Below are 22,976 nucleotides of genomic sequence, written 5' to 3' on the forward strand. Positions count from 1 at the left end.
TTACAGCCCTGCTCATTTGTGTAATTAGTTGTTTCCCGGTTTGGCTCATGTTGAGGTTGGTCTTTCCTTAAAAGACAAGGTCCAATGATGTGTAAAGCAAAGGACTTTGCAGCATCCTGCTCCAACACGTGAGTTTCCAACACTCCATCCACTTTCCATCTGAAAAGCTTTATGGATATTTAATTTGCAAGTCCATGCAAAAAATAAACAACATAAACCCCTGCCTTTGTAACTCAATAGCCCCACAGCTGGCTCTCCAGCATTGGGATGAGGGGGAAATCAGTCTCTTTTTGGTCAAGTGCAGCTCAACAGCATCCTATCAGCAGCTGTGAGGGCAGATGTTTGGGCGTGGAGGGTGCACAGCCCCCACTTCTTGAGCAGAGCCAGCAGATGCTCCTTGCAGCCCTCCCACAGGGACCTGTGGGCCTTGAAACCCTCCTGAGTGACAGGCACACCTCATACCAACACATGAAAGAGGTGTGGGGGAGTAGGTTGAAGGGGTTTTTTCCCACAAGAGCTGAGCTTTTTTCCACAAAGCTGGAGCCTAGGGTGCATTTTGTGGGGGGTTTGCAGCTTGAGGATGAGTATTCCCAGGGGGGCATTTTAGCCATTGCCTCCTGCTTCTCCCCATGCTGCCCCTCTTCCACTAACACCTCAGGATCAGACTGAGTGGGAATTGTGCATCCAAGGGAAGTGCAGCAGGCATGGAGGGGCAAACCTGAGTGAGGACTGCAGGCCCTCCACAATGGTGGGTTTGTTAGACCTGTCCTGCTCCTCATTGAGGTCCACTGTAAGTGAAAAGAGGTGGATTTTGGGGATGAGTTTACAGCTGTTCAGGTTAATGATTTGTTGGTCTTGGTAGGTGCTTATAAAAATGGAGCTCAAAAGTCACTTTTTAAAATCAGCAGCTTGTTACATCCAGAAGACAGAAAATACAGCACCAGTGCAAACCAGGGCAGTGTCTGTGTTTTAGTCCTCTGGTTTGGGGTATGCTCACTCCATTTTGGGCCTTCTCTCCAAGGGAACAGCTAGCACAGTGGAAAACGGGGGTTTTCCACTTATAAACAGTGCCCACAGGGAAGAAATCCCCAAATTAGGGAAAAACGTCTTAAATAAATGGTGACCTCTGCACTGCTGCCTTGAGGAGAAAGTGCTGATAAGCCCCCCAACTCCTTTGTTTTTAAGAAGACTGTCACCTTTTAAGTGAAAATAAGATTTGTTGTTTTCAGCACTAGCAGCGGATATGGGGAAGAAGCAGCTCCAAAAATGTCCCTAAACCCTCCCAGAATTAACCCATATCCTGCTTGAGGGGCGAGAGGGAGGCTTAAGTTCTTCAGGTGTCACCAGTCTGCCCAGTTCCCCCCTCCAAGGGCCTTTTCCTCTCTTCTTACCCAGTTTATTGGGATAAAATTTCATCATTTCATTTTTTTTCAATTTTATAATTTCTTCTGTTCTGAGAAGAGGCCTTTTCTCCCCAAAATTAAGCCAAGCAGGACATTTCTCCCTCCACGCCCCTTCATTATCGATCCCCCCCCCCCCCCCCCCCCCCCAAGCCACATCTGAGGGTTTCTTTAAGCTAAAAGGGGCCTTTTTAAACATAGGATGAAACACTATAGTGCATTACCGGGCCTTAGTGGCATGAATTGAGCTGATAACTGGGTTGAGCAAAAGAGATGTGAATTTTGGGTAATTTTTACTTTTTGCCTTTTATTCTGTAAAATAGTTACTCATGCTTTAGACCTGAATTTCCCACATGGAGGAATTTCCCCCTGGAGCTACGGTGAACCAGCTGTACTTTGCTGCTCACCCAAATCCTCCACACAGAAACTCACCAAACTCCAGAAAAATGATGAACTGAACTTTGTCTTTAAATAAATTGGTTGAGCTCAGCAAATTATTGTGTCACTCATACCCTGGGACTGGTGTCTTAAACAAGGTGTTTTTGAGCCACACTGCAGTGCTGCCCCAGGGGGGACTCTCCAGAGGATGGGGACAGCCAGAGGTGAGGATATTCAGGGAGAAATTGATATGTGAGAACAAAGACACCTAGGGTTGAGGACTTTAGGGGGAAAGGGATCTCTGGGGCTGGTTGGGGACCCAGGGAGGTTAGGGACCTCTAGGGCACGCAGATGACATGCAGTGTTGCAGGTCAGGGGTGGGTGACATAGCCATATTGAGGTGGGCATGACCCTCTGCTCCCCCTGCACATGTTTGCTGGATGAGGGCCAGAGTTCACCACTCTGGTGTGTCTGTCCTCAACAGCCAGCCACGGGGAAGAAGGAACTTCTTTATGCTGGCACTTTTGTTTGACCAGCAGTGATTGATGCGACTGGCCATTAAATAATGGTGCCAAGAAGCAGGAGGACACTGACAGTTTAAAGCAGGTCCAAGCCCACTGTAAAGACCAGGTAAATGCTGTAAATGCAGTGTCCTGGGAGGTCAGGAAGGACCCTCTGGTTCACAGGCCACAGGGAGGTGCTCCAGCTCACTCCTCACCCAGAGTGTAAATCATGGACCCCATGGGGGCCACAGGACCATGTCTTACCCTGTTCCCACATCTCTCCAGCTCCTGCTGTGGCCCCCACCTCTGTAGCTCTCTGCCCACAGGTTTCCAGCCAGCCTCACATCCACCAGTGCAACCCTCCCAAGGGATCTACGATTCTGCCAGGGGCCCAGCAAAGGCCATGTTGCCATGCTTACAGATGCTGCAGTAGCCTTCACACAGGACAGAACTAGTGCATGAGTTCTGGCAAGTCTGTCCTCCCTCCTGGAGTTGCCCCATAGCCAGCACTACATGGGGAGGAAATGTCATCCCATCCAGAGCCCCTGGCTCCTCAGGGCTCATCCACGGAAAGGAGAACTGTTAAGTGTGAAAGCGAAGAGGTTTTGATGACTAATATTTTGGCTGATGAAAATTTGGTAAATGATGTTAATGAAGTTTTCAGAGTTCTGGAGGCAATAGGTTTAAATGAAATTGGGGAAAAAGAACATTGCTGCAAAACTGGCTGCATCTGATACAGGAGGAGCCAGACAGAGAAAGAACCAGAATGGTGCTAGAAATGCTGCTGCCCCACAAATGTCCCTCCAGTGACAAGGTGAAGTTCTGGAATAAAAGCAGGTGTGGACCTGCCAGATTGTCTTGGACCCAGCCCCAGCAGCTGGCACCAGGTATCCAGCCGTGGGCTCTCAGGTGCCTCAAATGCCAAGCTATCTTCACCCCTCCACATTCTGACCCCCTGCAGCCAGGGTGAGATGTCCCCAACCTTCTCCAGCACTTTCAGCTCCCCAGCACCCCTCGTCCTGCCCCTCTTCACCATGGCCTCCCAGCATGCTGTCCTGATGGTGTTGGGGTGTATGGTGCCTGCAGTAGTCACGGCCTGGATCAAAGTCCAGGGATACCTGACCAGCACCACATGGAAAAAGACGCCCTGCAGGGCATCTTTTGGTTCTTGAAGACCCGTCACGTATCCATCAGCACCTGGTGCTCACCAGGCTGGGTGGTCACCAGCATGCAGGGCTGTGAGAAGACAGGCATGGTCCCTTCCCCTGTGGGTACCCACAACTGAACCTGGTGGGTGCTGAGCACCACAGGCTTGGTGGGACAGTCAGGATCCTGTGCACCCAAACGCCCACCCCTGACCTGCATCCCTGCATGTACCCTTGATGCCCTCATGTTTCTCAGACTCTTAAACTAGCCCCAGAGGTCCCTGTCCCCATAAGTTGTCTCCAAAACCCTATGGTTGTCCCCAGCCTTCTAAAATCCCCAATGCCCCTGACATCCTTGTCCCTAAAGATCAGTCACCCTTAATGTCCCTACCTCTGGCAGTCCCTGTCCCCCTAGAGGGTCCCACCTGGGAGCAGCACCCCAGGGTGAGATTGGGGCCTCCACATAGGGCTGGGGAATGTGAAGCAGGAGAGGGTGATGTCACTGGACACCTTGAGGGCCTCGCCCTTGGGAGAGACAGGTGGTGTAGGAACTGCACCTGCTGCATGGTCACTGTCACTTATGGGACACCAGGGACCTATAGGACACCACTGTCACCTAACAGACACCAGGGACAGTGGTGGATGGCATGGATGGTGAACACAGCAGTGACAGTGGCATCACTGCTGCACATTCCACAGGGAGCTGAGCATCCCGTGCAAGACTCCCACAGGTTTGCAACGCTTCCAGGGCCTGATGATGATGATGATATTAAACCCTGCCCTGAGCCTGATGTGGGAGAGGTAGCAGTGCTGTTCTGGCTCACCTCAAGTTCCTCCAAGATGCATGGTGCTGCTGCAGCCTTCCCAAAGAGCAGTTCAGTTCAGGGGCACCAGCAGTATGGGTGGGGACAACCCAGGGACTACACCTCTTGCACCTCCACAACCCATGGGTTGGGGGGCAACCCCGGCCCCTCCACCTGGCTCAGGGACCCCCCTGCATACCCACATGACTCAGTCTGGGGGCTCACCCCGACCTCTCCTGTACCTGTTCCCACCAAAACTTTGCCCTTCCCTGTGGCACCTGTCCAGCTCTAGGGTGGCAGCTCTGAAGCAAGGGGTTAGTTTTGAAATCAGTCTTGCTTAGAATATCTCAAACACAGCATGTTATAATTATTTTATTAACTTGAAAAGAAATCCCTTTGGGCACCTGTCCCAGTCTTTTCTTCCTGCAGGGCTCCGAGCATCCAGTCCCAGCCAGCTGCCTGCTTGCTGGTTCCATCCAGGGGGACTGGATTTGCAGCAAATGCTGCAGTTTCCAGAATCAGTGGTTGAGGTCTGAGGCTGGCTGGTGCCCTTCTAAGGTGGTGGGGCCTGGGAGTGAAGGACAGAGCTAAGTGCCCTGAAGCCCAGGGGCATCTGCATGGCCAGAGACCCTCAGCGACAGGGTATTGGTCTCTGCCCTCCAACATATGGGCTGTTTTCCCACCCTGGTCAGGACCATCTCCACACTGCACTCCATGTTGAACATATTCAAGGACCAGTTGTCCCATCTCCCAGTCACCCCCCTTCATCCTGCTTCCACCCCTCCTCAGCCTGCCCCAGACCCCAGACCCTCCCTGCACCTGCCCAGGTGTGCAGAGCCCTGCTCCCCCACCACCAGCAAACAGCTGGTGCTCTCTCCCCCCACCACTGGTGTCCTGACAGGCCATACCCAGCTTATCCTGTGCTCCCTTTGCCACCTCAGGCCTGTGCTCCTGACCCCAGTCCATGTGGTCATCCGTGCTCAGCAACTCTGTCACGTCAGGCTGGGAAGGAGAGAATGGCTGACTGAATGTGGGGCCAAATTCAGCATCCCCAAGCAACCCTCCCCACCCATCTCTCCTTGAGAAAACTGAGGCAGGATTCCCTCCAGGTGCTCAGCATCTCTCTCCCAGCCTTGTTCCTCCCTCATGTTCTTTCCTTCACCATCCCTACCTTTTTGGAGAGGTGTAGGATATCCTTGAGCAGCGCACTGGATGTGTCCTGACCCCTGCAGCTCTGTGACTTTCTTTTGACCAGCTTCCTGAGGGATGGGGCACAGAGATGCTCATTGTCCAGCACTGTGGTACCCTGGGCTTCATCCCACTGTGCCAGGGAGGAGGGCAGAGGCTCCTCCCTACCGACACATATCCCTGCTGACTCCCTTACAACTGCTGCAGGAAACCCATGCCTGTCCCACTGGTGAATCCCCACCAAGCCTGAGGTCAGGCTGAGACCAGATACAACTGACAACACATGGCTTCAGTGCTGCTGAGATCAGGGCTTGATGGAGCAGTGCCATAGGGGTTTTAAAAGCCCAGAGACCTGGGGCAACTACAGCTGACCCTCTGCTCCCCCTGCCCTGCCCAGGTTGCCTAGCCCTCTCTGTCCCAATTCAGGGAAGAGATCTCCGTTTTCCAAGGCAGAACTATCCAGCATCCCAGAGGTCAGTGATGGGTCCCCTTGTCCCCTACCTGTGACCGTGCTGTTGTGCTTGCTCCTCTGTGGTGATGGCACAGGAGTGTGCAGCATGGCAGCTGGGCAGTGGTGGGAAAAATGGCAGTATGTCAATGTGCCTGGGGAGAGCAGGAGCTGTGGGTGGGTGACAAGGGCCAAACGAGCCACCCCAGCTTGGGACAGAGCACCAAAACCCATAGGCTTGTACCCCACAGCATCCCTCCTCCTGCTGCCCTCAGGGAGGTGTTCCCGGCGGGGCTCCCACTCCACATCTGAAAGACATGACTTCAGAGGGGGCTCAACAGAGTCAGACCCTCTAGTCAAACACGCTAACCCCTGTGCCTGAGCTAGCAGGACATCACCAGTACCCATCTCCCCGCCCCACTCACGCAGCCCCCAATACACCAGTGCTGAGTGCTACTCACGCGCCAGGAACCTGCATGTTGAGGTGCCGGTCACAGGACAGGCACTTGTAAGGGACCAGCAGCTGCCTAAGGGAGAAATGGCTGGGTGAGCTCCTGACAGGGCTGCAGTGCACACAGCCAGCAGCTCACAGGCAGCAACAGGTGCCAGGCATGTCACTGCAGAGAGCCTCAATGTTTGCAAAGGGAACTGTGGCATGTTGAGCCTGGTTTTCCTTCCACCCAAGGGGACTAGGAGACAAGCTTGCCTTGGCAGCACTGGCACCACTGAACTGTGGCTGTGGCCCAAGGCTGCCCAGAGCAGGCAGGCATTTGAGGGGAATGGAGCAGGCACCCACACATCCAGCCCTTCCCCCGGTGTCATCGCCTTGTCCATGCCCACAACTCCCCTGTGCTTTGCCAAGAAGGGCAGGTTCTGAGGCCTGTGGCACCATGTGTTGCACCCCTGCCCAGGGGAATGACCCTCTGCCCTCAACCCTTGAAACTGTGCACCCACAGCCCAGTTCTGGTTTGGACAGCTCTGTTCTGCAGATCCCCATTCTTGTGCCACTTTTGATATGGGGAACCTGATAGTGATGGATGAAGAAGGTGTAGCTGCTTTGTAAGCAACCCTGCAGTTTGTTGTGCTATATTGTTCTGATGGCAGGGTACCATCCAGGAAGGATTGAGGCCAGTGCTCTTCCCAAAGCCAATATCATCCCATTGCACTCACTGCTTAATTCCAGCAGCATTGTCAATCTCTACCGACAGCTTATCCTTGAGATCCTTGATGATCCTTGCCCAGGTTTCCTCTAGCTTTTTCTGGAAAGGTCCCAGCTCCAGGCGATCCAGCTATGGACAAATGGCACACTCTCAACCAGCTGCTCCAGGATGGAACACGGTAATCCCCAGGGAAAAGCCAGCAGAGGGAGAAACCTCAGAGGGATGCTACCTCAGGCTGCAAAGCCCCCAGGGAGCCAGTTTTGTACCGTGAGGATAAGGCACCCCTCACCTTGGTGTCCAGGGCTTCACTGAACCACTGCTGGGCCTCCTGCCAGCGCTGCTCCTGGCCTAACACCCGTCTCAGCAACTCTCGTATTCTGTCCTCCAGACGCTCCATGCTCGCATCAAAATGGGCGCAACTGACTTTGCTGCCCAGGGCAGCCTTGTCCACTTTCTAGCAGAGAGGAAAGGCAGGAGAGCAGTGGGGACAGGGCAGAGGTACAGGAGGCAGGGCCAGCACGTGTTGGGGACAGAGGTAGAAACATTCCTGTGGAGCCATTGTGCCCTTTTCAGGGCTCTGTGGCCTGCTTACCCTGTCAGCCCCCTGGGGTCCAAGGAACTTAGAGATGGAGACAGAGGGACCTGGCAAGGGATCTGCAGCCGGTGTGGAAGTATTCACACCCTCCCCCTTCCACATCCAGGCCACTTTTGTCCCTGAGCACCCAAAGGGCATTTATCACCCTGCCCAAGATCCCTTGGGCTGAAGAATAGCCTCTCAAGACCATACCAGCAGCAGCAGGTCCTCCTTGTCTGCTTTCTTCTCAAGACCCTCCAGGGACTGGAACAGAGCCTTCCAATACAGAAAGCATCTCATGACACCACAGCAGGGTCAAAGCTGTGTTCTGGCCAGCCAATGCTCCCTGCTCTTTGGGAAAGGCCCTTTGAACCAACAAAGGGCTATGAGCAGGTGGGCAGGGGATCAGACCTCTGGCAGTCACCAGCCCCGGTGTGCCTGGCGGAAGTCTGACCCTGTGGGGGTTCAGACACCAACCTCGATATCTTTCTGATGCTGGTGATGGTCATCCCGGAGGCTTCCTGTGACATAGCTGAGCTGCTCACAGTCCCCTTCCACCCGCACAACGGTAGCCAGGATGCTCTTTAGCAGCTCCTCATCCTGCTCCAGGGAGAAAGACAGCAAGATAGGGTCATGCAAGGGGTGTCTGGCTGCCATCAGGGACAGTTACTCAGCAATCAGCCATGAGACCTCAGTGCCAGCTGGACATTTGTATTAAGGCTTTGATTTCCTGCCATACTGCCAAGCCGTCCAAATCAAACTGGGGGGTAGCAAGGGGCTGCTCTACATTACAGTGAGCACAAACAGACAGAGGGTCCTGACACAGTCTCTCAAGCCCCCCATGTTGCCAGCTGCCCACCTGTGTCTTCTGTGGCCTGTGCATCAGCTGTGGCACCAGGGAGTCCACCTGTTCCTGGAGCCTTTCACAGTGGTGTTTGAGCTTCCTCACAAGCTTGGTGTTCGAGCTGCCGTCGGGGCACACTGCCTGTTGCCCCACACTCCCCATCATTGCTCTCAGCTCAGTCAGCTGCAGAAAGGGGAGAAGGGATCGATTTTGAGATAGAATGGATGCAACCAACAGAACCTGGTGCCCAGATGGCTCTGACCAGGCAGGGAATGTTGCCAGGAAGTCCAAAAGGAGCAGCCTGCCATTCAGAACAACAGCTGGAGTGCTGCCTCCAAACCTCACCTGCTCCTGAAGCTGGTCAGCTGTGACCAGCTGCTCCAGTGTGGCACTGGTAATCTTCTGCTCCTCTCTCAGCTCCTTCTGCTCCTGCTTAATCTCCTGCAGTGCAGACCTAGCCAGCAAGATGAGGCAGGCTGAGCCTCCACGAGGCCACTTGGGAGGTGAGCTTTGCTCCCCAAACCTGATGCTCCTGGACTGCCACCCCCCATACCTCTTGACTCCCCTACAGTGCTGTAGAATACAAAATCCTCTCCCCATCCTCTTACTCCAGCTGTAGAGGGATCTGGTCGATGCCATCCACTTCACATGTGGCTAGAGTCACACTCAGCTTTCCAAGGGCATCCTCCAGCTGTCTGATCTGGGAAGGGTGGTAGTGGCAGAGTCAGGGCATGGACCCCATGCTCTCCTTTACCTGCCTCCTCCCTGCCAACTCCATCTAGCATCCTTGCAGCCCCCTTAGGGACTGTTATGGGCTTACCTTCTCCTTTTCACCCTGCAGCTCTCTGGCCAGGCTCTGCAGGGAGGACATCTGGCCCTGGAGCTCAGATGGGTCTCTAGTGATGCTCTCCATAGCTGGATGGCCTGCTTGGGAACAAAACTGTGTCCCAGTGGTGCCACTTTGGGCACTGGGAGTCCCTGTCTGTATCCCTGGGGTGGTGCTCTGTGTACCAGGGCTCTGCCCCAGCTTGTCCATGTCCGAAGTGTGGGGCTGGTCACGGAGGACCAGTGGCTGGCTGGCAGCATCCTGGAGGTTCCCCTGGAGTGGGATGAGAAGAGGAACTGCAGTCAGGACCCAGTAACATCCATAACTGAGCTTGGGCGCAAGCCAGAGAGACCCTGGGTGGGCTGTGGCTGCCAAGTACAGGTGGGTCTTTACCTTCTTTTATTCCCAACACACATGTTCCCTTTTTTCAGGACTGTTTAGTTCAAAGTGCCTCAGCACCCCTTTGGCTGAGGCAGGCAGTGACCTCGACTACCAGGTTGATCTGCAGGCAGAGGTGGGGGCCCCCTAGTGGACATGGCTGGGTTCCTATGCTTCCCTCACGGGACATCCTTCCCACTCTTCCCTCCCAGTGCCCTTCACACTGGGTGAAACCTGCAGTCACCGGGCAGGTGTGGCAGGGCAAGGTCTTGAGAGGCGGGGAGGGCCCAATTCTCTCCCAAAGACAGCAGCTCACCTCACCAAGTGCTTCCTGGATAATCCGGATGTCTTCTCCCATGCGGGACTGTGTGACTTTCATCTCACTGATCTCCTTATGGAGATCCCTGCAGAGACGTGTGGTCTAGGAGAGGGAGGTGGGGGGGGATGCACCTTAGGGAAGGGTCCCTGGGGACCTGCAGTCCCTTTGCCTGCACCATGGTCTGTGGGGCACAGCCAGATAGCTGGGCACTCTCCATTCATCTGGCACGGCCGGATACAGCTGAACCCCCAGCACACAGGGAGATCACTGGCTGCTGTCTCAGACCAGCAACATGATTATGGTGGCAGCTCACCTGGCCAAGTGCCTCCTTGATCCTCTGGATTTCCTCTCCCATGTTGGACTGCATGGCCTTAGTCCCAGCCATCTCCTTGTGGGGCTCCTAGGAGAGAGCCGTTGCCCAGGAGAGATGGGTGGTGGGGGTGAGGTCCAGGCAAGCAGCTCCGCAGAGACTCCCACCCCCTATCCTGGGAAGCCTATGGCACACCCTGGGCCAGCAGGAAAAGACCCAACATGGGAAGGACCCAAAATACCCCGAGCAGTGTTTCAGCCCCAGATTTTCTCTCCAGATCCCCGTCCCTTTCCCACAATGAAACTCAGCATGCTGCTCGGAGCTTGGGCTACAACCAACCGTTGGTATAAGAGCATAGATCCCAGAAGAGGGGGTGTCTTGGGGTGTCTTGCAGCGGGAGTGGGAAAAGCCTCTACCTTGGAGATGCCACTTTCTTCGGCTTCAGCCTTCTCCATCTGTCCCATGTTGGCAGCCACGGAGGTGATGGGAGCCTGCAGCTCGTCCTTCCCGGGCGGCTGCTCCCCTGGCTGCCTTGTTCCCCCTGCCTCGGTGCCGGTCCCGCCTTTCCCCTCCTGCGGGCTGGGGCGTGATCCGGCCTCCTGGCCCCCATCCTGGGGCATCATGTCCTCCAGGCCCAGCAGGTTCAGGTGTCCCAATATGATCTTCAGCAGTTTGCGGAGCGCCTCTAAGTTGACATTGACCTCGGGCGTCCCGATGGCGTCATCCAGCAGCTGGAACAGGCTGACTGAGGACATGGCTGCTGCCCTGCCCGAAAACATAGCACCTGTCCTGAGAGATGGGAGCCTTCGTTCTTGGAAGGAAGCTGCAGCTAGGAATGTGGGCAGCTAGCAGCCTCCTTCCTCCTCTTTCTCTGCCTTCCTGAGCCCCGGTCGCACATGCCTGTGTTTGTGGTGTCTTGTTGCCAGGTAACACCTGGCCCTGGCAGCTGGTTGTCGAGGAGTCATGGAAGAGGCCGGATTGGAAGGACTTTTTACTCATCGAGTCCCACGTTTGCAGCTGCGGTGGGGCAGGGACCCCTGGCTGAAGGGGTCCTCCTTGTTGGCCCCCTTATTCTTCAGCCACCCCACCTTGGATTGGGGGAACATGTGGTTAGGAACCCCAAAATTCCCTTGCTCCCCTTGATCTTCATTCACAGTCCACCTTGTGCTGGGGCGGGGTGGGGACAGCATTAGGGATGCCCCAACCGCCTCCGTTGCCCTCGTGTCACCCCCGCTTGGGCTGCCCCGGTGCAGCACAGCTGAGGGCAGTGATACAACTTGCTGCCACGGTGTTTGAGCCACAAACCAGCAGGGGTCCTGCTGGAGCTCAAGTGGCTTCAGTGACAGGCCTGGACACACACACACTGATACATGGCCTGAATTAGGGACCCTCTGGACAGTCTTAAAATCCTGGAAAGACCGACCCAGGCAGCTGGATGTGGGGGCAGCAAAGAGAGCTGGTGTTGTCCACACCTGCTCCCCCTTTCAGGATTCTCAGAGGACAGGTAGCACCCCAAAACACAAAACCCCCAGGTGTTTGGGGTGCCCACCACAACCAGGAGGGGACATGTATCTGGGCAGCTCCCCAAAAAGATCCAGATTTTGGTGTGCCCTCCCTGAGGCCTCCAGATATCCAGAAGGCCTCCAGAGGGGACCCAGATGCCCAGATGGCCCCCCAAAAGCAGGATGGGATGCAGATGTCTTGATGGCCCCCCTCCCCACCCCAACCAGGAGGAGACCCACGAGTCTGGGGTTCCCCTCAAGGCCAGGAGTGGAATAGTGGCATCCAGGCTGTCCCCTGGTGGGTGGGAGTTTCCCCATCATCTTCTGCACAGTATGGTGGGTGCCTTTGGAGTTGCTGTCATCCTGAGGGCACTCCCACTCCAGCAGCACGTTGAACTCCCAAACCTTCTTCACCTCCACTGCTCAGACATGGAGGGGGCCAGCCACTCTGTGGCTTTGCCTTTGCCCCATGACCTTTAACCTCCCCAAATAGTCCCCAAAAACAGTCCATGGCTCACAAACATCTACCATGGAACCAAAATACTCCCCCAAAAATGCCTGCCCTAGCACATCCAATCCCCAACCAATCCCCCAAAACACGCTGCTCCTATTGCCCCCAGTGCCTCCCATCCCAGTATGGCCCAGTGGTCCCAGTACCCTCAGCCTAGCGCTGCCAGTACTCCTACACTAGGACTCCCAGTATAGCCTATCTCAGCACTACCAGTGCCCACTGACAACATGTAATGAGAATGCCCTCCCAGGCTGCCAGTAAGCATGCCCTACCAAGCACGGCCAGCCCAGCTTGCCCATCCTAGTGCTTCCAGTACATTCACTCCCAGAGCTCCCACTAGTCCCTGTGCCATTGGTGACATGCAGTGGGAAGGCAGCTGTGCCTACGATCTGCTTTGATGTAACCAGGATTTACAGCTCAAATTTTAAATAAATCACCTCTCATCTGGTGAAAAACCTGTGAGTGATTCTAACACCCTGGCCCTGACCCTGATACAGCATTTGGGGTGAGTAGAGGGTCATGGAGCTGGGAACAGGGCCACCTCGGTGTGCAGATGTCACCCACCCATGGCCCTCAATGGCATGTCCCCTGAGAGTGTGAAGGTCCCTGACCTCACAGGAGCCTATACCAACACCCAGAGCACCTTGTCCCCAGGAAGGCCCCCAGAAGTCCCCATGTTCACTAGAGGTCTCCAGCTAGGAGCAGCACCCTGAGGTGGGGCTAAGGGTCCCCATGGGTCTGGGGCAGGTCATATGGGTCGCTGGCCACTTAGAGGACCTTGACCCTGTGAGGGGCAAGAGATGCAGAAGGGGTTTGCGTGATGATGGCAGGATAAAGGCATAGATCCCGTGGTGTCCCATGGGAGTCCACTGGCTGCCTCCTCCCTGCCCATGCACCACTGGTCAGTTTCTGTTCATATCAGGGAATGTTAAAGAACAAGTGAGTTGCATGTGTCATTATGGTTTTTATGCAATTTTAAATGTTGTGGAGCTGACACAGCTGACCTGTGCATGTTGACAGACTGGTGTATGTTTATGTGCAAGTGCTTTCTTTGTTCAGACTTAAGACTCAACTTAAAGTCCCTGAGTATTTCAGCAGGAATGGGTGCGTGGGTAACCTGGTCCTCCTGGTCAAATTAAATTAAAGTCATAAATGCAGAATCCAATCCTGTGATAGCTTCTGCAGCCCCCAAACCCCTACAAGAACACAACAACATGGTGTAAAGGGCCAAAATATGCAGAAGCCTTTCTAACAATGATTCTCCACCACTCTCCAAATCTTCCAGACCAGGAGACTATGGAAAAGAGGAGACATGGCTCAAGCAGAGTGTTTCCACATATATAAAAGGTGCATATTTGCAATACTGTGTCAAGAAAATCATCCTTGGTTTTAAGAGGATCTTCAGCATATGGTTTGGTCTCTTGGTTGGGAGTAGATGGCAAAAAAATACCATCAATGCCTGCTCAGTTGAATCTCATCCAGATAAGTAAGTTATAGGTAAACAATCCCCTGCTAGCATGTGTTTAATAATAGCACACTCCGAATCCAGATCATCTGTAGTTAGAGGGGGTTCTTGCAATCTCAGCACTCTGCTCTTAGGCATCTATTTTATTGGAGGAAGAGTGTAATTCTTGTCAAAACTACAGCTAAATCACTAGACACAATAACATAAATCCTGAATTCGATGGGGTTTGGTTTTCTTGTTACAGCTAAAGGAACTCTTAAGGAGAAGACAGTAGGCTAAAACAAGAGTAAAGAGAGAAATTATTTATTTATAACACATTAGGAACACAGTTCATGGTACATCATTAACAGGGTGACTACATAATACAGTGATCATAAAAGGGTACCTAAAAAGCTAGTTAAAGACAAGGCATAGATTATAGGCTAGTGATGGAAACTGGTAGGCTTTTTCCTCCCATAAGCAAAGCTGCACAAATAAAGACTGTCTCATACTGTTTATGCAAAGGTAGAAGATTGATTTACTCAATTTGTAAATTTTCTTTATATTGTATAAATTTACTGATACTTAGATTAACATTTTCATATAGTTTATGATGTTAAATTTAAATACAGTATTATGTCTCATTAATTTAAGGTGCAATTTATCAAAATCTACAGTAAATATTTTCTTCTTAATCAGTTCTCTTTGGCACACTTCTGGTCTGTTTAAATACAAAAGTGTAGGATTGAACTGAGTATATAACACTGCAGGTACTTGGAGGGTTTTTTGTTAGTATATGAATGTGATTTTATGCTTACCACAAGCTTATTCACAAAGAAATAACTGTATATGAATTTCAGTTTAATTTATATATAAAATGGCTAACTACTTCAATGTGCAAGGCAGAAAAAAATTGTTACAGCAACTCCTCCCTTGAGAGAGTGATTTTTGCACCATGGAAATCTTGTATAAAATGTTATAGAAAATGGAGATTTTTAATGAGGAAGTTCTCGGTGCTTCTTATCTTACAGCAAGCCACCTGAGGACATGATTTTCTAGGTCCAGAAATGGTTCATAAGATACAGTTTAGCAGATAGGTTGGCACTGTAGTGGTGTTGCAGCTATAAACTTGCATGTTCCACTGACAAACTAAACCAAGGAGCCAAAAAAACAACCAGTCTGTGTAAGAAGTTTAGTGAAAGTGGCTTCTTTCCATGAGAAAAGTCTCATTCCTGAATTCCTGATATGTGTGTGTGTGTGTGTGTGTGTATACACATATATGCTTTTATTGCAAGGAAGAAGCATTTAGATTTTGCACTCTGCACTTTTGTCTTTATGACCTCTGCTTACTTTTGAGTTAGTATTTTGTTAAAATCTAAGGTGGATAACAGAAAATGGGCTTATTTCTGTTTCTGATGGAAATATACAAGGAGGCCATCAAAGTTGACCTAAATAGGTAAAGTATAATTTTACAAAAGCTCTTCAAATTTCAGAAGCGCAAGCTCAGGGCAATTTAGTTCACATCTGAAGGCCAATACCAGCAGCTGGCATTCACATTAAAGGTATGGAGAAACTTAGCTACATAAATACTGGACATCTTTCAGTGACTAATTATTACAGTTGAGGTAAAACTAAACTCTATTCACAGTAAAATGTACTTATTACAAGGCTCTTCTGGTCTCTTTTATCCTGAATCATGCAAGTAGTATCCCCTCAGCTGCAGAAATTAGCATTTTGGCAAATGATCAAGTTACAGGAGTTGTCAAGTACCGTGCAACCTGTTTAGAAGGCAAGGATATAAAAAGGGATTTCATACAGGTGCTTTGTGATGTGGTAATGTGTGAAATGCTGGGCTACTCCTGAGTAAAACACATTTGGCTCTCCCAGCTAGTAACCCATTTATGAGCATGGTGATTACAGAGGCATCTCAAAGCCTCAGGAATTGTATATATTCAAAAAAAAAAAAAAAAAGTATTTTACAACTGTCTTTTTCTTCAACCTGTCAGTAAGGACTAACAATGGTGAGTTCAAACATTGAAGGAGATGATGAGAAGGGGCAGAACTGGTAAGGAGAATCAGTCTGTGTGGTAAATCAAATGTAAGTGAGATGTAATTAAGTCTAAATTTCCTTTAAGCTTTTTGAGATATTGCATATGACCATGTCCCTTAGTGCTCCTTTTTTATCTGAAAGCTACTGGCTTTAAAACTGGGATGTCTGTGTGAAGGATATGGTGTCAGATTTATCTATAGCAAAGCCTCCATTGATGTAAGATTTCTTGGCCTGTGTTTCATCATTATCAAGTATTTCTGTTTCCAATGCAAAAGGATTGACTATGTTGACTTCAGAAGTGACATCCATCTGCTCCAGCTCCCTTTTTGAGAGCTTCTCCACTACTCCTGTACCAAAGGCGTCTCCCAAGACATTCACCATTGTTCTGAATCGATCTCTGTGGAAGAAAAATGTTGTCAGAAAAAACATTCAGTTGTTTAGAAAATCCTTTTAGTAAAAGTAGGGTACTTTACCTTATGCAGTGCTGTTTTCTTCCCAGTGCAGATCTGGGTAATTATTCAATTAAAAGAAAATAGTCTTGTAAAACAAAAAACAATTTTACCCACGCGTATTTGAAGAAGCCTGAAGTAATTTTCATGAGAAATTACTTTGTACAGGACATGCAAAACTGCAAGTCATGTCACTTGTCTGTTAGAGCAGTTATTCCACTGCTGTGGTATAGCCATACAGAATGTTAGAAGGATCATCTCTCAGGCCCCTGAAATATGCTACAGAGCTAGTTCCCTTTGTAATGACAGACTGTGGGGTACAGGAGCAGAGTATGTATTGTGCCTTTTGTCATTCTAACAGTCATGTCCTCAGCCAGAAGAGCACCTAGCCCAGTATCTTCAGTATTCTGGCCCAAACCTGGAAAAGGGAAAGGCATGTCTTCTGCTGGTTTCTTCTTGTTAAAGAGCTGAAGTACAAACTTGTACTAAACAAGTCACTTAAAGGAATATGATACTCTTGCACTAATAATTTTTCTCCAGACAGAAATGCGACATGCAGACCTTAAAACCTGCTGCTACAGCAGAGGAACAACAAACTCTTGCAAGATAACAAAGTTTGAAAATTGACCTGGAAGTTTGGTTTGGACAGCGGAAGGCCATGATTCTTTATTTTTCTTTTCAGCTACAGAGCACTACAAAGGCTCTGTGGCTGAACAAGTTTCTCTTTCTGTGCAGAGATATTGAGGTGGATATATTCACAATATTTCGCAATACTTCAACAACTGCTGAATTCCAGTGCTAAAAAAGTTTTCCATGTGTAACAAAAATATATGGTAGGGAAAGGAAGACAGAACAGTAAAGATTCTAGTAGGATCAGTGTGACAGGTGAGGAAATCAACAGCACTGGAAACTCATCTGTTATAACAGGACTATTCTATTAATTCTTCTATTTGTCATTCGACATATGGAAGTACTAGTCAAGCCTATGTAATATAACCTCGGTAAGTTCAGAATTAAGTAGTGGGTTGTTAATGAGCCACTTCTAGCAACCACTTTGCAAAATTATACATTTTAGGTAATAAGAACAAAAAGTGAAAGTTAATAATCTATGTGTCATCAAAATGTGCATTCCATCTCCTGAGGTGCAAAATGCGCTAGCAATGATCCCTGGTATATTAAATTAATCTTTGATTTAATTTACACAGTAAAACACGTCTTAGTCTGAAAAAATGCCTCAATTAGAAGCAGAAACCTCTTGAATTATTTGTATGTTTCATGGTGGAACAAGTACCTTCCATGTACTAATACTGTGCCTAAAACACACAAAAGCTATGGACTTTTAAAGTGGAGTGAAGATCAGATCCATAAAGTCATGATTGCTCTAGGAAATAGGGTATTGTTCTCTTTCTTTCTCACTCCCATAAGATAAGTAGAGGGCATCAAATTAAATTATTAGGGTGTAGACAAAGCCAAACAAAATTCAACTATGTCTTGGCACAACACATCATTAGGATGTGGAATTCATCTCCATAGGACTTGTGGAAACATGGGTCCCAAAGCAATGAGGCATTCATAGAAGATGATGACAAAAATCACCTCTAACTCAGGAACTCCCTGTGCTGTAGTTTGCAGGAGGCTGGGCAAATATTTTGCAAAAAGAACCAATATATGTTTGTTCTATTCTTAGACTCTTTAGATACCTGCTCTGAGCTAGTGGTTTGTACTGATCTGCACTACCCTTAAAAACACTAAATGCCCACTAGGAATAGAAGAGAGCTGGAGAAAACAAAATGACTGTGGAGCACAGCAAACAAAATTATTAGACACAGTTGCCAACAGCTGATTGGGAGAATGTACTTGTGGATAGAACTGGTTCATTTGGAGGAATTATGCTTATACATAAATTGAATTGATTCTTAGATCCATACAACAGCCCTGATTTTCTGGAGACTGGCATTTCTATTTGCAAAATTGAGTTATATAATCAAATAAATTAAATATATTTGTGAAATACATAGGTTGCTGCCAGAAATCCTTCAGGAAAATTATTGGAAAGTGTGGAGGAAGAACAGCTAGACATTTGCCTTGAGCGTAAATAAACCTGAAGAAGACATGCAAATATTATGAAATTATTAAGATCACTGGATTGATATCAGTGAAATGTCATCCATGCAAACTCCAGGTGAAAAAGACCTTGAGCTAACCACTAAAGCTCACACAGTTTAGGAGGCAAAAGAACTAAAATTATATTCCTTAACTTGTGAATCCTGTTACCCTATGTATCATGGGACAAAACTGAGTATTGATGTCCTTCTCACCTCCAGAATACAATGTGATTCTTTGGGCTTTTGCAAACGTAGCAGAGATACACACTGGTGTAACTTAAACAGTAAAGATTTTTGGTGAAAAGGCTTCTCTCCAGAAAGAGCAGATGAATGGGACTGAGAGGTTTTGAAGTGCTCTGATATGGTTGGGATTAAGCATAAGGATAACTTTCTGAATTTACATGTGTGCTTGTTGATTGAGGGCTGGACCATTGAAGAACAGCCCTAGCAAAGGAGTGCTGGCAGCATAGATGTGTACAGCTGGCTATATTGTTTGCATGAGGAATCCTGGGTCAGTTTTGCTTTTTTCATGTTGTGCTCCACTGCCAGTGTATGGATATTATGCACTATGCAGCTTGTGGCTACATTTGATTTTTATGAATGATGTATGTGTTTAGCATAATGTGGTGGCATCTCTGACACTTTAGAATTTCTTGGTACTGTCAAATTTGTCTGTCTTGAGGATGATGCTCATGATTTGTTAGTGCTGTGACCACTACTTTAAAGCAGAAAGCATCTCTGAATATGAGGTTATTTACTGCCATCCCATGCAGTACGACTTCTCTCAAAATCAAAGCCATTACCACATTCAACTCTGAACAAGCCTGACCATAAGAATAATCTTTGTCCATTTTCTGCAACAGCCCTAAATGATTTTATTGTTTTCTTTCTCAGACTCACACATTTCCAGGCAACTTATGCAAACATTAAAAAAAAAGATAAAGAAAAAAGAAAAAGGAAAAATCATTAAATAGAAGGTGCCTTTAACTTACAGAAGCCAATCAACTGCAATGATCAGAGTAACATCCTCGGCAGGCAGGCCAACAGCACTCAGCACAATCACCATGGTGACAAGTCCGGCTTGGGGCACGCCCGCAGCCCCGATGCTGGCTGCTGTAGCTGTTACACTAAATCCCAAATAAAACCCAGAAAAGACATTCAGAATACATGTTAATCACAGAAACTCTGTTTTATGGCTCAAATAGTTTTATTTCACTGCAAGAAAGACGCCTAGATATTTCAGTTTTCCTCTTGAATAGTATTTACTCAAAGTCGGGTGCCAAGCTTATAGGACAAGCCATGTTCTGATGCACTGTTATGGTTACACTGCAGGATAACAGGCAAGCAAAGCGGACAGATCAAAGATAGAGGCTGAGTTAGGTTTGCAAGTGTTTGCAGGGAAGAATAATGGCAATTTTCATAACTGTGCTGTATACCAGCTGCATATCCTGGCCCATCCTACCTCCTCATCAGGTTGCCCTGACTAGGCCTCAGATCAAGAAGTGAGAATGTTTGTTATTTCTTGTGCTGTGAATGATAGTTTAACCTTTCTCATGGGGTATCCAAAGTTAATGTACCATTCACACAAAAGCTCACTTCCCACAAAATGCATGTGACAGCTTTAGTCTTACCTAATTGTAATTATCTGGCCAATATCCAATTCTAAGTCATTCAGCTGTGCAATAAATACTGCTGCTACTGCTTCATAAAGAGCTGTGCCATCCATGTTGATGGTAGCTCCAACTGGAAGAACGAACCTTGTGATTCTTTTGTCAATCAAGTTATTTTCTTCTGCACAGCGGAAGGTGACAGGCAAAGTTGCTGAACTGGCACATAACGAAACACATAAAGTAAGTGCAGGCAACAACACACCATTTCCATTATATTTCCTTTTGCTCAGAGCATGATCTGCTTTATAACTCAAACGGAGATCTAAGGCAGGAAGGAAGGCTGCACCGTGAAAAAGCAAAGCAATTTCTGTTATACCTTCCAATATAGCTAAGAAATGGAAAGGAAGAAATAGCTAAGTCTTAGTTGTTCTCAAAATTACATGGTAAATTGCCATGGTTTATGTAGTCACAAAAAATGTGCAACAGCTTAAATGCTGTCAAGTCTGTGGCCAACGAACGGAATGGCAAAGAACTGCCTCCTCCTGGGAGAGGCAGACTCTCATTCGTTTAAGGCTAGCACACCCTGTAGTGCCCTTTGGGTACTGACAGAAATAATGATGAAAACATTATTTCAGCCTCCAGGGGACTGAGAACTGTCCAGTTCATACCAGGGCTTTTAAAACAGTAGCAACAGAATCAGAGCACAGACCATGCAATTGCTACTGGGTACATTATAGAAAAGATGTTTCTTTACCTGGAAGAGATCATGAGGGCTGTCAGAAGTGCCTGAGCCATCCCCATGGCAAACCGTAAAGGATTTTTCCTTACTATTATTAAGTAGATAAGTGGCAGAATTATACTGGAATGGATTGCAAGTCTGCAAAATAAAATCAACTAGTTAAGCAAACAGATCCATCTCATTGTCTTTCTTTACTAAGGTGGTGATAATAGGTACCCAGCTCTATCCTCAAGTATACTTATGAAACACTGAAGGTGACTTTAGTGACACCTTGGTGCAAAATTTAGAGAGAATGCCATGTTAATAAAAAGCAGACTAATGCTGTTCTACACTTCTTTTTGGAAAGGAGAGTGAGACCATATATGATAAGCTGAACAAGAATTGACTTGGAAATAATTTTAAACTGATAAAAATGAGAAGCCTAAAGTAATACGTAATACTTAAACTCGTGTGCAGAGGGTGACCTGAAATAACACTAAAAACACTTCACTCTTCTGCCAAATCCTTACAATGCAAACCAGAGACAAATCAGGAATCCAAATCAATTTATTATTCTCAGTTTGTCTGCCCTTATTACAGAACATGTTTTGGAAATAAAGCTAAACATGCTTTCCAGTCAGGGACAGCTGAAATGCACATCTTCCTGCAGAAACTTCAAATATGGACCTTCAAAAAAATCCACTGGGGAAAACTGTGTAAGCTCAGGTCTACAATTAAAATGTGGTGAGGTGTTTCAGACTGTTTAAATAAGATATATGTAGTCTAAGCATTTTTAATGTTGTAAGATGCTAAAATACTATATTTTGAAACCATTAATTTTTAAAAGTAAGACGGTTGACTCACAGAAGATCAACTTGCTCTTTTGACTTTAGCAGATCAGATGTATTTGCCTAGGTATTTGTATAGATCTCAGGGACAAAATCATCCATCACCTTATACATTAATTTTGAACCCTGTGCAGTAATCCTGAACGCACATGAATGCAGAGCTTGTGGGCACTAATATAAGAGGTAAACTGACTGCTGTAAGTATGTGTGAAATGCAATGTATTTGAAGAGTTTGTAAATATCCCCTGTGTTTGAAGGTTGCAATTATAGCAACATCAGCTTTTCATGGAAGGAAATTATCACATAGCCTGGAAACATAAACCCAAAACCTGCTGTCACTTTGGAATTTTTTTTTCTGTCCTCACAAAATGTTCATGTGCACATTCCTGGGTTGTAGTAGTGCTTTTTGGTTTCAGAGCAGTTGATAAAGCAATAAATCATGGTACCATTTGCTCTGCCAAAAACAGACATTTAAGAGACCAGTAGTCACTGTACAGAAATCCACAACAGCATGAAAAATCATCCATAAAACCTACATATTTGTTTCCTTGGAAAAATTGTCTTTTTAAAAGGAACAGGCATTGAAGTTTTCATTCTGTATGGCAACATATGACATATTTAGTGCAATGTAAATAATAGCATGCAACATGTCATGATAAAATTTTGTAAATAACTCTAGAAAGAAATCTAGCAATTTATACATGCGCCACCACAAGACACCATTGTATAAACTGACATGCCTGAGAACAAACTGAATTCTGCAGAATATATAGGAAAAAAAAGAAGTGGTGCGGGTACCATTTGCTGTCCTAATAAAATGTTAATGAGAGTAAGCATTTCAAGTATGTCTAAGTCTAAAAGCATATGGACTTAGTTTTTCGAAAAATTTAGAACTGCACCTTTTTAGTAGCAGAATGAACATGACATTATTCAAAATAAAGTATTTTTGTGTATCTACTTTGCTACTGCTGGTTTTCCTGAAACAACTTTGAGGTAATATTTATTTTTCTTCCTAAAATGCAATTCTCAGCAAGTAGCAGAAATTTTTATACCAAAAATCAAAATCAGTAATTGAAAACAGAAATTCTAATAGCATTCATTTTTAAGTTAGGAAGACTCTTGTCCCTCAGAATCTCAAGCTGCCATTTGATATAGGAATATTTCTTACAGGGATGTAGCTGCCTTGTTGCTTTCAGAAGAGACAAAGAGCCAGGTAAGGAGAGTCTACTTGCTGCAGTTTCTTTTTCTTTTTTCTTTTTCTTTTTTTTTTTTTCCCTTGAGAGACTTAAGATACTCAGTAACAAATTGCACCAAAGACACTGGGGAAATCTGTTCCCTTGTGGCCACCCGAATGAGACATACAGACTGAGATGAGTTGCAGACAATGGTGGATGAGTGCTGGTAGGGCTGAGGCTATGAAAGGTCATGAATAATTAAGTTGGGAAGAAGGTGAGCTGGTTAGA

The 22,976-nt window shown here is 47.6% G+C and overlaps 1 protein-coding gene across 2 annotated transcripts in view; it reads right to left on the reverse strand.

Annotated features, from left to right (window-relative positions):
* Positions 1 to 14,041: 14,041 nt before the first annotated feature.
* SLC1A1 (solute carrier family 1 member 1) overlaps positions 14,042 to 22,976 on the reverse strand; it is a 51,948-nt gene continuing 43,013 nt past the window's right edge. The window contains exons 9-12 of one of the 2 annotated variants that reach the window (XM_066180862.1): positions 20,702 to 20,824; positions 19,969 to 20,163; positions 19,330 to 19,464; positions 14,042 to 16,180 (exon numbers count right to left, since the gene is read on the reverse strand). In XM_066180862.1, the coding sequence (XP_066036959.1) occupies positions 15,934 to 16,180; positions 19,330 to 19,464; positions 19,969 to 20,163; positions 20,702 to 20,824 (700 nt within the window). In that variant the 3' untranslated portion in view covers positions 14,042 to 15,933. The remainder of the gene's footprint in view (positions 16,181 to 19,329; positions 19,465 to 19,968; positions 20,164 to 20,701; positions 20,825 to 22,976) is intronic. The other variant, XM_066180863.1, reaches the window with a different exon arrangement.

This window comes from Chamaea fasciata, unplaced genomic scaffold (assembly GCF_029207755.1).
Source record: "Chamaea fasciata isolate MVZ Bird 193981 ecotype frontalis unplaced genomic scaffold, bChaFas1.0.hap1 SCAF_4, whole genome shotgun sequence".
Taxonomy (NCBI): domain Eukaryota; kingdom Metazoa; phylum Chordata; class Aves; order Passeriformes; family Sylviidae; genus Chamaea; species Chamaea fasciata.